Genomic DNA, 16,359 nt, shown 5'->3' with positions numbered 1-16,359 from the left:
CCTTCTGAAGAGCAGTCAGGGTTGATCTCCTCCAGGACTGACCGGTTGGATGGCTTTGCAGTCCAAAGGACTCGCAGGAGTCTTCTCCGGCACCAGAGTTCAAAGGCCTCCATTCTTTGGCGCTCAGCCTTCCTTGTGGTCCAACCTTCACAGCCATCCATGGCAGAGCCGAGGTGGCGCAGTGGTTAGGGTGCAGTACTGCAGGCCACTTCAGCTGACTGTTATCTGCAGTTCGGCGGTTCTAATCTCACCGGCTCAAAGTTGACTCAGCCTTGCATCCTTTCGAGGTGGGTGAAATGAGGACCCAGACTATGGGGGCGATATGCTGACTCTGTAAACCACTTAGAGAGGGCTGAAAGCCCTATGAAGCGGTATATAAGTCTAACTGCTATTGCTATTGCTATAATGGGAAAAACCATGTCTTGTCTAGCATGCTTTAAAATGAATGCAATTCTGGGAGTCCACCCATCTTAAAGTTACTAAGTTTGAAAAACACTTCTTTAAGCACTAGTGGTTTTTAACGAAAAATTGCCTCAAAAAACATATATACAACCTAGGAGGGCATCGGTTATGGATGGGTAGATCCAACGTCATTTTACAAGAGTGGAAAGAAATACTTTTCTAGATTTTTAATGCTCTATCTATGAAATGGGCACTTTTCCACAGAACCACCTTGATTTCCCAACAAGGAGCTGGAATAGTCCTAATTGTCTCCAGAGAGATGATTTACTCTCTGGAGACAAATACTGTGGGGGTAAGACATCCCTAACACCCCTCATGTGTGTGTTCTGTTAAGATACAGCCTTAAAATGGCTTTTACTGTACTACCGTAAAATGGCTTCTACTGTACAGCACAGCAGAGTTGTCATGGTAACGGCTTCATGGTAATCCAAAAGGGGGCTCTCTCTGGTAAAGGGGAAAATATGACATGGCCACTTTTCCGCAGAAGCACCTAGATGTAAAAAAGATGTGGAGACTCTGGAAAGAGTGCAGAGAAGAGCAACAAAGAGGATTAGGGGACTGGAGGCTAAAACATATGAAGAACGGTTGCAGGAACTGGGTATGTCTCGTTTAATGAAGAGAAGGACTAGAGGAGACAGGATAGCAGCCTTCCAATATCTCAGGGGCTGCCCCAAAGAAGAGGGAGTCAAGCTATTCTCCAAAGCACCTGAGGGCAGGACAAGAAGCAATGGGTGGAAACTAATCAAGGAGAGAAGCAACGTAGAACTGAGGAGAAATTTCTTGACAGTTAGAACAAGTGGAACAGAAGTTGCCTCCAGAAGTTGTGAATGCTCCAACACTGGAAGTTTTTAAGAAGATATTGGATAACCATTTCTCTGAAATGGTATAGGGTTTCCTGTCTAGGCAGGGGGTTGGACTAGAAGACCTCCAAGGTCCCTTCCAACTCTGTTATTCTATTCTATTCTATTCTATTCTATTCTATTCTATTCTGTTCTATTCTATTTCTCCACAAGGATCTGGAATAGTCCTATTCCTTTTGCTATATAAGAGCTGGCATATTTCTTGGTGTTGGGGGGGGGGCGGAGATATAGAGGGTTGCCCCATTGGGGCTTCTTTCTCTGAGGAAAAATACAGCCAATTTTCAGTCACTCCGCCATCTTGCTTCTTCTCTGCCCAATGACGCAATCTTGAGTTCATTTTCCAGTTCACTTGTTTTTTTATTCCATTCGTAACCTCTTTGGCTATTTACGCTCCTGGGGAGGAAATTTCCCTCGTAGTAACATTTTAACTAGCCCGGCTGGAGTTTTATATAAAGCTGGATGGGCCTCACCCCAAAGAGTCGGTCCAAAAGGATAGGAAAACAGCAGGAAAGCTACAGAATTGAGGTTGCCTCAACTGATTTTGACCGGCCCTAGGGATCTCTCCATTGATATACTAGCTATAGATTATAAATTTCCAGATACCGACTCCACTGTCTTGTCTTTCTGCATCACCATGACGTTCGCCGACATTTTGGACAATGTCGGAGGAATGGGCCGTTTCCAAAGAATGATGGTCAGCTTCCTAGCCATCCCGCTATTGATGCTGGCCAGCCATAACCTCCTGCAAAACTTCACGGCCGGCATCCCGCAGCATCACTGCCAAATCCGCATTGCCTCCAATGCCACGCGTCAAGGCAATGGCAGCATGGGGAATTTGGGAGCCGATCAGCTCCTCCGGATCTCCATCCCGACGGATGCGGCCCGGCGTCCCGAGCAATGCCGGCGTTTTGCGGCCCCGCAGTGGCGCTTCCTGGACCCGAATGCGACTCTGAGCAATGAGACTGTGTTGGACACCGAAGCCTGTGAGGATGGATGGTCTTACGACCGGAGTGTGTTCAGCAACACGATTGTCAGTGAGGTGAGAAAGAAACTGGGGTTTTTTATTTTATTTTAAAGGGATGAGAAAAAGTTTAAATATCTTAGAGCAGCGCTTAGCAACTTTAAGATGGGTGGACTTCAAGTTTAGTTTAGTTTATTGTCATTACAATGAAATTAAATGCCGTCTTCATTGTAACTATCAAAAATAAAAACACACACATCCTTCACGTTCAATATATAATTGAAACTGAAAACTTCTGATATTGCATTAATATTGCACTGTACCGTAGAATTCAATGTTGTTGCTGCCCCTGGGAGAGAAGCTGTTTTTCACCCTGTTTGTCCTGGTTTTTATTCTCCTGTACCGGCTGCCAGATGATAATAGTTCCAAAAAAAAATGCCCAGGATGAGATGGGTCTTTAAGGATGTTTTGAACTCTTTAAGGCACGGGGGCTATAAAGCTCTTCCAAAGAGGGGAGGGGGCAACCCGTGATCCTCTGGGCCATGACTTTCACCCTCTGGAGCGCTGTCCTATCTGCCCCTGTGCAATTGGCAAACCAGACACAGGTGCAATAAGTTAAAACTCTCTCTACGGTGCAGCGGTAGAAGGTCACCAGCTGTTTTCCATTCAGTTGTTGTTTCCTGAGAAGTCTCAGATAATATCATCCCCGCTGGGCCCTTCTGACCAATGCTGCGATGTGAGCACCCCAAATCAGCTCCTCTTTTATGATAACAAACTTAAAACTGGCCACTTGCTCCTCTCGGTCTCCCTTGATAAGCAAGGGCTGATCTATTCCTTCTATAGTCCACTATAAGCTCCTTGGTCTTGTTGGTGTGAAGGACCATGTTATTATCTCCAGACCACGAAAGCAACCGTCCCACCTCATCCAGATAGGCAGACTCATCCCCCCCCCCCCGGGATATGAGTCCCATCACTGTTGCATCATCTGCAAATTTAGTAATTTAGCATGAGTGGGAATGCAGTCATGCACGTAAAAAGCATAGAGTAAGTGACTCAACATGCAAAAGAATAAGGGCTGAAGATAATCTTACCCACCTCCCAGAATCCCCCAACCAGCATGCTTTAAGATGGGTGGACTTCAACTCCCAGAATTCCCCAGCCAGCTCGCTTTAAGATGGGTGGACTTCAACTCCCAGAATTCCCCAGCCAGCACACTTTAAGATGGGTGGACTTCAACTCCCAGAATTCCCCAGCCAGCTTGCTTTAAGATGGGTGGACTTCAACTCCCAGAATTCCCCAGCCAGCTCGCTTTAAGATGGGTGGACTTCAACTCCCAGAATTCCCCAGCCAGCACACTTTAAGATGGGTGGACTTCAACTCCCAGAATTCCCCAGCCAGCTTGCTTTAAGATGGGTGGACTTCAACTCCCAGAATTCCCCAGCCAGCATGCTTTAAGATGGGTGGACTTCAACTCCCAGAATTCCCCAGCCAGCTCGCTTTAAGATAGATGGACTTCCACTCCCAGAATTCCCCAGCCAGCTTCCTTTAAGATAGATGGACTTCCGCTCCCAGAATCCCCCAGCTAGCATGCTTTAAGATAGATGGACTTCAACTCCCAGAATTCCCCAGCCAGCTTGCTTTAAGATGGGTGGACTTCAACTCCCAGAATTCCCCAGCCAGCACACTTTAAGATGGGTGGACTTCAACTCCCAGACTCCCCCAGCCAGCTTGCTTTAAGATGGGTGGACCTCAACTCCCAGAATTCCCCAGCCAGCATGTTTTAATATGGGTGGACTTCAACTCCCAGAATCCCCCAGCCAGCTTGCTTTAAGATGGGTGGACTTCAACTCCCAGAATTCTCCAGGCAACATTTCATGATCAGGCAGGACGTCAGATTAGCAAAAGTTCTCAATGGTTTTGGTTTTCTCTTCCCTCCCCAAAATTATTTTCCAGTGGAATCTAGTGTGCGAATCTCGGTCCCTCAGGCAGATGGCTCAGTCCATTTACATGGCTGGCGTGTTGATCGGATCGTTCCTAATCGGAAATCTCTCGGATAGGTGAGCAGTGAGGGGCAGCGTGGTGTAGGGGTTAATGTTTCGGGCTAGGAGTGGGGGTGTAATGGCATCTGCGCCTTGGGATGCAGGCAGAGAGATGCTGCCAAGAGATGGGGCAGATATGGGACAGCTGAGCTACGGGCTGCATAATGGATGCAGAAAGAGGCTCAGAAGGGACCCTCCCTAGTTTCTCAAGTTGTAAAGGGGGGGGGAGAATCTAGATCTATGGAAAGAGTTCAGAATGTGTCAGGTTGTGGAAGGATATGTAGAGAAGACCTTGGGAGAAGGAGCAAAGAGACTCTTGTCAGATAAAGAGACAGCATAACCCTCAGATGTATAACAGGCAGAGCGAAAGGCTCAAAAGAAACTCTCCCTAGTTTCTCAGGCTAGAAAGGAGATGCCATAACAGGATGTGGGGAAGACCTTTGGAAGTGGGCAAAGAGACATTGCCAAGGGAACACCAGATAAGAACCTCAGCTGCATAATGCGAGGTGAAAGAGGCTCAGAAGGGACCCCACCCTGGTTCCTCAGGCTGTAAAAGGGGGAGAATATGTCGATGGAAAGGCTTCAGAATGTAGTGCAAGGATGTAGGGGAAGACATTGGGAGTCAGAGCAAAGAGATCTTGTTCGGGAACAGTCAAATAAGAGACCGCATAGCCCTCAGATGTATAACAGGTAGGGTGAGAGGCTCACAAGAGAGACCGTCCCTAGTTTCTAAAGCTGTAAAGAAGAGGGTGGAATCTAGATCTACGGAAAAAGTTCAGTGTATGTGCAAGGATATGGGGGGAAGACCTTGGGAGAAGGAGCAAAGAGATTGTCAGATAAGAGATAGCATAACCCTCAGATGTATAACAGGCAGGGTGAGAGGCTCACAAGAGAGACTGTCCCTAGTTTCTAAAGCTGTAAAGAAGAGGGGGGGAATCTAGATCTACGGAAAAAGTTCAGTGTATGTGCAAGGATATGGGGGGAAGACCTTGGGAGAAGGAGCAAAGAGATTGTCAGATAAGAGACAGCATAACCCTCAGATGTATAACAGGCAGGGTGAGAGGCTCACAAGAGAGACCGTCCCTAGTTTCTAAAGCTGTAAAGAAGAGGGTGGAATCTAGATCTACGGAAAAAGTTCAGTGTATGTGCAAGGATATGGGGGGGAGACCTTGGGAGACGGAGCAAAGAGATTGTCAGATAAGAGACAGCATAACCCTCAGATGTATAACAGGCAGGGTGAGAGGCTCACAAGAGAGACCGTCCCTAGTTTCTAAAGCTGTAAAGAAGAGGGGGGAATCTAGAACTATGGAGGATATGGGGGGGGGGAGATCTTGGGAGATAGAACCAAGAGACCTAGGCCAGGAATGGTCAGATAAGAGACGGCAGAGCCCTCGCATGTATAAGAGGCAGAGCGACAGACTCAGTCCATTGCCAAACATCTGTTTTTTTAAACAATCACGCCCATTATGCAATGGTCATAAGGATGAAAATGATCCTTTTGGGAGCGCCGTTGTAGCTTTGAACAAGCTGTCATTAAACAAGCTGTCGTGAAGTGGAAGACTACCTGTAAAAGCAAAAATATCCGACGGCAGATTGAAACGTATGAGACCATAATGTCTGTTTCTTACAGGTTTGGCAGGAAATCTCTGATCATTTGGTGCTACCTGCAGATGGGGGTAGCCGGAGCCGGCACGGCCTTCGTGCCCAACTTTACCATTTATTGCATCCTCCGTTTTCTGTGCGGCATGGCGATGTCTGGCATTTCCCTCAATTCAGTTTCTCTCTGTAAGTGTCCAGTGTCTCTCTCTCTCTTCCCCCACTGGTTAAAGCCCTTTGCTCTCTTTTGCAAAATGTGCTTTGGCTTTTTCCCTTCCTCCATCTTTTTTTTTTGTGGTGGGGGGATCTGTGGCAGAATATGAAATGCAGCAATTGTTCTGTGGCACACCAGAAACTTATTCCTTACACACACACACACACACACACACACACACACACACACACACAGATAAGTATTTTTTTTAAAGTGTAAGGCATGGTTTGAGGGGATATATTTATATCTCCCTTTATTTATTTATCAGCACAAATGCAACACAAATGTAATAAGGCAACATAAAAAATGGCTTTCTGCCTGGATGGCTCCCAGAGTGAGCCGATAGACAGAAAAGGGAAGCAGTATGCTCCCTCCCATATTTGGGCATACCAGGGGTTGTGACACAATACATACATATGTATATGTGTATGTGTGTGTGTGTGTGTGTGTGTGTGTGTGTGTGTGTGTAATAACTATGTTGTATTGAATACTAGCTGTTAAACTGGCGTTGTCTGGGTATTTATTTATAGGGAGAAAATGTCCGGACCAAATGTAATTTCTAATGTTGGATTTTCCCCCTTAGCAGAGGGAGCCCCCTTGTGGAGTACTGCGAAGCTGTTAGCATGGCAACTCCACTGAGCCGTACAGTAGAATCCATTTTAAGGCACAACAGGCTGTATCTTAACAAAACATCCACCACCACCGAGGGGTGTTAGGGATATCTTACTGCCATATTATTTGTTTCCAGAGAGTAAGTCATCTATGTACTAAGTTTGGTTGAAATTGCTCCAGGCGTTCCAGAGTTATGCTGGTGTACACACACACACACACACACGCACACACACACGCACACAGAGCGGTTTTTAGATAGGTAGGTAGGTAGGTAGATAAGGATGGCAGGTAGTCCTCAACATACGACTTACAAAAAGAAGTTTGTAAAATGCAGGCCAAGCTCACTTAGCGACTGTCTCACTTAGCAACAGAGGTTTTGTTGTCATAAGTTGAGGACTGCCCTGCAGTATTTATAGGTTGTGTCTTTTTTTATAGGCATGGAGTGGATACCCAGCAAATACCGGGCTATCGTTGGCACCATCAACGGTTACAGCTACACGACTGGGCAGTTCATCCTGGCTGGCATGGCGTATCTCATCCGTGATTGGCGCTGGCTGCAGCTGGCCGTCTCCCTCCCTTACTTCGTCTTCTTCCTCTACTCCTGGTAGGTTCCCCTGGAAGCTTTCAAGAAGAGACCAGACTGCCATCTGTCAGAAATGGTGTAGGATCTCCTGCTTCGGTGGGAAGGGGGGTTAGACTATATGACCTATGAGGTCCCTTCCAATTCCGTTAATCTGTTAGATTGGCAGAGTCAAAAAAAAGCCTTCTATTTTCTTCACTGGAATAGTTTTCATTTTTAGGAATGGGCAGGGGAAAAACGTTTTCTGCTTTATCCTTTCCTTTGTTACATTTATTTTATTTTATTGGACGATCGCACCGCAGTCATGCCAGAAGTACATAATGTGATGGTTAACTTCCTTAGATATCAAGTTATATCATCAATCCCATTGCAATTTTCTGGTTTTTATCTTAACTTAAATGTTTTATCTCATATAGTGTACTGTCCACATCTCTCTCTCTCTTTCTTTCTCTCCCTCCTTCCCTCCCTCCTGCTCTGCGTATTCACTTAGCTTTCGCTAACATCGTCAGAGTGAAAAAAACCATTAAAGAGATATCTGCCTTTATACACTATTTCACAATTACATTATAACACTCTGACGACGTTAGCAGAGGCTAACGAAAGTTAAGTGAGCAATATATTTTAAGTTCCGGGGGTTGCAATGTCTGTTTCTTCTTTTATAACTCCACCTGGAACTTGTATCTTTAGGATAATTTGAGATATATAAATCTCAAATGAGATAAAGTTTAAATAAAACACACACACACACACAGACGCACAAACACACATGTTTTATTTAAACTTAGATTTGTATGTCAGTGATGGCATGAACTCTATGCTAAACCAGCTAAAAGAAAAATGGTTTAAATAATTTATATTTTTTAATATATTTATTTTGGGGCTTTTATTGATTTTTTCCCCTCATGCTTTATTTCCTTCCCAAGTTTATTTCATTATATATGTATGTTTATGCTTTATTACATGATCTTTATTTTTTAATGTTTTAAATTTCCTTTTATTCTTTATATAATGTATGCCTGGCTTTATTATTTATCTTTCTTTTATTTTTAATCCTGACTTTTTTATTGTTATAAGTAATTCACGGTGGAGAACATATCCAATATGCCTTCCTCTTCCTATTCTCCCCACAACAACCCTGTGAGGTGGGATGGCTTGAGAGAGACAGTAATTGGGTCAATGTCACCCAATTGGCTTTCATGATTAAGGCGGGACTAGAACTCACCGTCTCCTGGTGATTGGCCCAATGTAACCCTCCAAATTTATGCCTAAAGCAGGATTAGAACTCAACGACCTTTTAATGAGGTCTAGTTGCTTGTCTCTTGCAAATCTCCAATTCCCAATTCTCTGCCTTCCGTCGCATTCCTCCATTCACTCTTAAATTCCCACCCTCTTTTCCCGAGGCCCAGCTCTAACCGCTAGGTCTCAGGGCTGTCCGAAAGCTGCAAAATCCCCTTCTTGGTTGCAGGTTTTTCGTCGAATCTGCTCGCTGGCTGGCCATTTCGGGGAACCAGGAGAAGGCGGTGGAAGGGCTGAAGAAGGCGGCCTGGGTTAATGGCAAGAAGGAAGAAGGGAATAAACTCAGCGTGGAGGTATGAGGCTTCATTATTCCACCAGAAATCCCCCCCCACTTTTTTTTTGTAAAATGCAATAAAAAATGGGATATTCTGTATTGTTGTGGCCCGCCAGTGGCCAGTAGAGCTGGAGGCAGAATCAGACAGTGAGGAGGGTTGGGGAGGAACTTGAGTCAGTCCTGGAATCTGGGGAAGGCTCGGATGTGGGCTCTGTGTCGGAGGCAGAGAGGGGGACAGAGCCGTCTGACAGTTATCAGCTGCCTTCGGAGTCAGACATCAGTGGGGCAGAAGAACAGCTGGAGCCTGTTCCCAGTGTGCGCATGCACAGACTTGCCAGACGAAGGAAAGAGCTAAAGAACAGGGGTCGACTTGGGAGGAAGGTCACAAGTGGGCGGTGAATGGCCCCTCCCAGAGGAAATAAAAGAGGAGCGGAAGGGGAGTGGAGTTTGCAGGACACCATTAGTTCGCTTCATTGGTTCGTGACCCTTCTGAGGCAGAAGAACAGCTGGAGCCTGTTCCCAGGAGGCTGCAACCGTTGTAAATACGAGTCAGTTGTCAAGGGGCTGAATTTTACTCACGTGACCATGGAGATATTGCAATGGTTGTAAGTGCGAAAAACGACCACGAGACGCTTTTTAAGGGCAATCGTAACTTTGAGTAGTCGCTAAAAGAATGGTTGTAAATCGAGAACTAGCTGTAAATCTCTTCAGGATGGTACAAAGCCATCCTGGTATAAGGACTCCTACATTGGGCATGAGGTTGGACTAGGAGACCTCCAGGCTCCCTTCCTGCCTCGTTATTATATGATTCTGTGATTCTATCAGCAATCTTGCACTCCAGAGGAGCAAAGAATAGACATTATCATAGGATAGCAGTCCAATGTCAGGCTTCCAAAATAAAATAAGAATCCAAGGCAAGAGATTCCTCAAAATTCCAATTTATTAAGAGAGCCATGTTGGCACGTCTGGGAAAACCCGAATCTGAAACCTTCCTGGTTCCCCCCCACCTAGTTGAAAGTTCAAGATCGTGCCCACCACACCCACAAAGTTCCACCCAATGGTCCAATCTCCCACTACCATAAAGACACGATTCCACCCATCCAGTTCCTGCCAGGTGCAGAGACAAAGATGACCTTGGCTTTCTAAGAAGAATGTCGTTATGGCTACATATCACCCAACTCTGTATAATCCTCCCCTCCCATTTTCCCACGGTAGGAAGTGTGGCAGGCCTGAAGTCCAAAAAGGGGGGAAAAAATGGCTTGCAGGCACGACGTCCTTTAGGCGAGCGATTGGCCAGTTCTTGTTCCAAGAATCCCCCAAATTTTGCTCATCCGGGGGACGACGACGACAAAATTTTGCACTGACCCCTTCTCTTCTCCTCCTCCGCAGGTTTTGAAAGGCAGCATGCAGGCAGAGGGTTCCTCCACCAAATCCAGACACAGTATGGCCGATTTGGTCCGAACGCCGGGCATGCGTAAAATTTCCTTCGGTGTCAGCTTTTTTTGGTAAGAGCCGTTTCTTCCCTGCGCCCCGCTTTTTTTCCAGAATTGTGGTTTATTTTTCCGTCCAACCGGGTTATTCTATGATCCCTAGGCACAAAAGGATTCAGATTCCCCCCACCCCCAGAAAATAATGGCTTTTGGGACAGGGGTCAAGTTTTCCAATTTTCTGCTCCCGTTCTAGGTTTGCCACCAGCTTCGCTTATTATGGGCTGGCCATGGACCTTCAGAATTTTAATTTCAACATCTACCTGGCCCAGCTGGTGTTTGGGATTGTTGACATTCCTTCCAAGTTCATCTCAGTGGTGACCATCATGTACGTGGGTCGGCGATTCTCCCAGTCGGTCTCGCTGATCATGGCTGGAGTCTGCATCCTGGCCAACATCTTCGTGCCGCAAGGTAAGGATACCACCAGGAGTAGACAGATCGACTGTCAGCGTTCCAAGTATCATGTAGAATTAAATCAGAGTCAAAGGCAAAACGATCCTTCAAGTTCCAATTTAATAAATCAGACATCTTGGCATTATGCTATGAAATCCCAATACTGGAAATGACATCAGAATCCCACCCAGTTAAAAGTTCATGATCTTGTCCCCACACCCACAATCCATCACTTCTACTTCTTCCTCGTTGGCGTCTCCACCCAGCTGCTTCCGGTCAGGTATAAAAGTGCAGAGACAAAAGACAACCTTGGCTTCTAGTAAAGAATGACAACAATACATTCCACAATCCTACTCCTGTCTATTCCCCCCTCTCATCAACTATACTAATGAAACAGCATATTGAAATAAGAGAAAATTCTAAAAGGAATATAATTGCAGGCCTGACATCGATTTTCCCAACCGTGTGAACTAATTTTAACAACTGCGGTGATTCCCCTAACAAATGGGGCAAGAAAAGTCATCGCACGGGGACAAAACTGGCTTGAAAATTTTCTCACTTAGCAACCTAAGTCCTGGCCTCAGTTGTGGCCCTAAGCCGAGGACTATTAATTTCAATCAATTTCAAAGGAGAAAATTGCTAACGTTGAGAACAATTAATCAGCGGAACTGCTTGCCACTGGCAGTCGTGGATGCTTCATCCCTGGAGGTTTTTAAAGAAGAGATTGGACAACCATTTGTCTGAAATGGTATAGAGTCTCCTGCTCGAGCAGGGGGATGGACTAGAAGACCTCCAAGGCCCCTTCCAGCTCTATTCTTATTGAAATGGTACAGGTTCTTCTGCTTGAGCAGGGGGCTTGGCTAGAAAACCTCTAAGGGTCCCTTCCAGCTCTATTCTTATTGAAATGGTACAGGTTCTCCTGCTATTCTATTCTGATTTTCCAAGCTGGAGGCTATGAAAAGGAAGACATTCACCATTTCCTTCCATTGTTGAGGTACCCATTTAGGGGCAAAAGTAAGTGGGATTTTTAAAAATAATAACTTGTCACCTGCTGAATTACGTCCGGTGCAAGAAATACTGAAACCGAAGTAGAAATCTTGCCCCTGATTGTGAGTTTCTTTCTTGTCTCCTTAGATCTGAGCACTCTGAGGATGGTATTTGCGGTGGTTGGCAAGGGCTCTCTGGCTGCTTCCTTCAATTGTGCCTACATCTTTTCTGGAGAACTTTTCCCAACCATCATCAGGTGAGTAAAGGCAGCCAGGGGCATCAACCTGCTCTCCAAAGCATGGGAAGGCAGGACAAGAAACAAGGGATGGAAACTAATCAAGGAGAGAAGCAAGCTAGAACTAAGGAGGAATTTCCTCACAGTGAGGACAATTCATCAGTGGAACGACTTGCCACCAGAAGCCATGGATGGGTGCTGAATCCCTGGAGAGCCGAGGTGGCGCAGTGGTTAGGGTGCAGTACTTCAGGCCACTTCAGCTGACTGTTATCAGTTCAGCAGTTCTAATCTCACCGGCTCAAGGTTGACTCAGCCTTCCATCCTTCCGAGGTGGGTGAAATGAGGACCCGGATTGTTGTTGGGGGCGATATGCTGACTCTGTAAACCGCTTAGAGAGGGCTGAAAGCCCTATGAAGCGGTATATAAGTCGAACTGCTATTGCTATTTTTTTGGCTGCACCTGATCTGGTCTGAAGGGTTTGAGTTGAGTTTGAGTTTTATTTCATTTGTATGCCGCCCTTTTCCCTAAGGGGACTCAGGGCGGCTCACAACTCAAAGAAGGGAAAGGGGGATACAGACAGTTTAACAACAACACAAAACAATACATAGTTAAAAAGCGCAACAATCATACCATTCGAGACGGGGGCAACGAATCTTTAGCCCCAGGCCTGTTGGAACAGCCAGGTTTTAAGGGCTTTGCGGAAGGCCTGGAGGGTGGTGAGGGTACGAATCTCCACGGGGAGTTCGTTCCAGAGGGTCGGAGCAGCCACAGAGAAGGCTCTCCTCCGGGTAGTCGCCAGTCGACACTGGCCGGCGGATGGAATTCGGAGGAGGCCTAGTCTGTGGGATCTAATTGGTCTAGTGGAGGTAATTGGAGGTAAGGGGCTGGAAGAGCCAAGTCAGTCCTGATTCAAAGGGGCAACGAAGGTGAACGCATCCTTTCTCCCCTACCAGGCAATCGGGAATGGGCCTGGGAGGCACCATGGCTCGAGTCGGGAGCATGGCGGCCCCCTTGGTGAGGATGAGCGGGGAGTTTTTCCCACCGCTGCCCCTCATCATCTACGGTGTGGCCCCCATCCTGTCGGGCATCGTCACCTGCTTCCTCCCGGAGACCCGAAACGTGCCGTTGCCCGAGACGATCGAACAAGTTGAAAGACGGTGGGTACCGAACACATTTCTCCGAGCGCGGTGAAGCTCCTTGGGGGGAGGGGAGGAAGAAAGGGGTTGGGGGATTCTGGGAGTTGAAGTCTACACATCTTCAAGTGGACCAAAGGTAGATAACATAGATTAACAGAGTTGGAAGGGATCTTGGAGGTCATCTACGTTGAGGAACGTTGTGTTAGCTCCTGTCATCTTTGAGGGTTTCTCCTTCTATGAATTATTTATATAATTCATTATTATATATTTATAATTTTACTGCATTGTTTTGGTCCCCACGATGTAAAAAAAGATGTGGAGACTCTGGAAAGAGTGCAGAGAAGAGCAAGAAAGAGGATTAGGGGACTGGAGGCTAAAACATACGAAGAACGGTTGCAGGAACTGGGTATGGCTAGTTTAATGAAAAGAAGGACCAGGGGAGACATGATAGCAGTCTTCCAATATCTCAGGGGCTGCCCCAAAGAAGAGGGAGTCAAGCTGTTCTCCAAAGCACCTGAGGACAGGGCAAGAAGCAATGGGTGGAAACTAATCAAGGAGAGAAGCAACTTAGAACTGAGGAGAAATTTCCTGACAGAACAATTAACCAGTGGAATGACTTGCCTCCAGAAGTTGTGAATGCCCCAACACTGGAAGTCTTTAAGAAGATGTTGGATAACCATTTGTCTGAAGTGGTGAAGGGTTACTGTCTGAGCAAGGGGCTGGGCTAGAAGACCTCCAAGGTCCCTTCCAACTCTGTTATTCTATTCTATTCTATTCTAAATTTCTCTCCAACCTTTTCTTCTCAAGATCAAAACCCAACGAAGAAGACGAACTGCAACTGAAGGTTCTCCTGACCTCGGGATAAATCTGAGCACATCGAAGACGGACGCTAAGGGGCAGAAAATCAGACCCTCCTCAGCCCCCACACCATCATCTTAGCATCCTATTCCCTATCACTAGGTCCTGTTATTCTGGGACATCACAAACAGGTTGCCAACGAGACCCCTGTCAGAAGAAACGAGGAGATGGGTTGGGCATGAAACTTGTGAATGACCTTGTAGAAAGTCCAATTATGGCCTAGAAACACGGTATTTGCACGCCGGAGGGAGAAATCTATGGCCAACCTCTGCCGATTATGAAGGAACATCCTTCTGCGGTTATTTTTTAAAATCATTTTTTCTTCTCCATTTAAACGAGACTTGAATTCTACCTGGGTTTTATATGCCTGTAAAGTGATACCTGTTATACACATGTTAAAAAAAATAACAATGACAGTTTGAAAATTCTGTGACTGCGGGTGCAGAAATCGGGCGGAGACGCAACGTTAGGACTTCCCCCATGATATAGCAATATATAGAGCCGAGGTGGGGCAGTGGTTAGAGTGCAGCACTGCAGGCTACTTCAGCTGACTGCAGTTCTGCAGTTCAAATCTCACCGGCTCAGGGTTTGACTCAGCCTTCCATCCTTCCGAGGTGGGTAAAATGTTGTTGGGGGCAATATGCTGACTCTGTAAACCACTTAGAGAGGGCTGAAAGCCCTATGAAGCGGTATATAAGTCTAACTGCTATTGCTATTGCTAACTCGGTTTGTGGCGTAGCAAGGGTCAGTTTCACACGTGTCCTAGTGTAAACCTAGTTGTCCCAGGCGAGCAAATTTTGCCGGTTGTGTTTACGTCGCTTCTATTACGACGAGAGTCACTTCCCCACGCCCCCCCCCACTCCGTGTCTCCCAGCCAGCATTACAAAACGGCTGGGTTCACGGAATTACGCTCGGTGATGGATTCACACAATCCCAGCGAATCGTATAAACGGACTAACCAGGATGGGGTTGATGATGATAATCCCCTAGATCAAAGCGGACCAACAGGGTTTGTTCGGCTAGTCGAGGGGAGTGCTTCGAGCAATGGAGGAGATGGGTCGGGTTTTTTTTCAGCGACCCCGGTTCCAGATTTTGTGTGAATCCGATCGACCTTGGGTTTGGTAGCCTGGAGCGAGACAAGGGGTTTGATCAGCGATGTGCAATTGATGACTGCAAACCCCTTAGGGAGGGGTTTGTTTTGTGTGTGTGTGTGTGTGTAAATAGAATAAAATAAAAGAATGTGTAATTTATGGGGATTAGACAGGATAGATTATAGAAAGAAGAAAATCAGGACGTAACTTTGGAGAGATCAATTTATAAGTGTATTTATAACTGCTACGAAGAATATTGGAACTGCTGCGAAGAATATTTATAGCTTTTTAAGTTTCTCTTCTATTTTTCTCTCCCCTTTTTGTGGTTTCGGCTTCCTCTTTTGAGTTTTTTTCTTCTCTCTTTTGCCTTTCCAATCAAATTTGTATTTTTTATATTCTTTATACATATCAATGCGTGAATGGTGTGGTAACTGGGTAACATACATTTTACTACACATAAACATAAGACTATTTGCTTTTCTATTTTCTTATCTATTTTTCTTCCTTCCTTTGTTTCACGTTTGTAATAGTTTTTATCCTTCTCTTTAAAAGTATAATAAACATTATTTTAAAAAAAATAGATCAGCTAAACACAAGTTAGGGAGCCTGCCAATAATGGGCACTGGGTTTGTGATGCCCACTTTTGAATTTTCCATATATACAACAACCAGTCTCTATATTTTATTTTAATGTTTGCACTTATACTCTGCTTTTGAATTTTGCATATGTAGGAAAGTAGCAGTCTGTACTTCTTATTTTTTTGCACATATTCTGTCACTGGGCACCACGTTTACAATTTTCCCTCTGTGTGTCTGTAATTGTGAACATCGGCTGACATTTCAGGCACAGGATGCCTTAATAAATTTATTCTCTCAACATTGTTCTTACATTCTTTGCTAAAAAACAATCTGAGTCTCTCCTGTTCATTTGAAATGGCCCCAGATATTGTTTGTTCGATATGTTTTGGTCCCCACGATGTAAAAAAAAAGATGTTGGGACTCTGTAAAGAGTGCAGAGAAGAGCAACAAAGAGGATGAGGGGACTGGAGGCTAAAACATAGGAAGAACGGTTGCAGGAACTGGGGATGCCTCGTTTAATGAAAAGAAGGACTAGATATGATAGCAGTCTTCCAATATTTGAGGGGCTGCCACAGAGAAGAAGGGTTTGACCTGTTCTTCACAGCATGTGAGGGCAGGAGAAGTAATAGGTGGAAGATTATTAAAGAGAGACCCAATCAAAAAGCTTAATAGTTTAATGCAAGTAACTCTGAGAAGGATC

The 16,359-nt window shown here is 45.6% G+C and overlaps 1 protein-coding gene across 1 annotated transcript; it reads left to right on the top strand.

The window, feature by feature from the left end:
• Positions 1 to 1,801: 1,801 nt before the first annotated feature.
• LOC106554757 (solute carrier family 22 member 6-A) lies at positions 1,802 to 14,505 on the top strand. Its single transcript, XM_087705270.1, has 10 exons — positions 1,802 to 2,361; positions 4,237 to 4,340; positions 5,953 to 6,107; positions 7,180 to 7,348; positions 8,790 to 8,913; positions 10,284 to 10,399; positions 10,578 to 10,792; positions 11,909 to 12,017; positions 12,950 to 13,153; positions 13,940 to 14,505. Exons 1-10 carry the CDS (start codon positions 1,957 to 1,959, stop codon positions 13,995 to 13,997), a joined length of 1,659 nt encoding a protein of 552 aa, XP_087561396.1. The 5' UTR covers positions 1,802 to 1,956; the 3' UTR covers positions 13,998 to 14,505.
• The last annotated feature ends 1,854 nt before the right edge of the window (positions 14,506 to 16,359 follow it).

This window comes from Thamnophis sirtalis, unplaced genomic scaffold (genome assembly GCF_051295495.1).
Source record: "Thamnophis sirtalis isolate CommonGarterSnake01/CBP01778 unplaced genomic scaffold, rThaSir2_p1.2 scaffold_2, whole genome shotgun sequence".
Taxonomy (NCBI): domain Eukaryota; kingdom Metazoa; phylum Chordata; class Lepidosauria; order Squamata; family Natricidae; genus Thamnophis; species Thamnophis sirtalis.
Note: the sequence above shows the minus strand (reverse complement) of the source record. Positions and strands in the feature narration are given on the sequence as shown.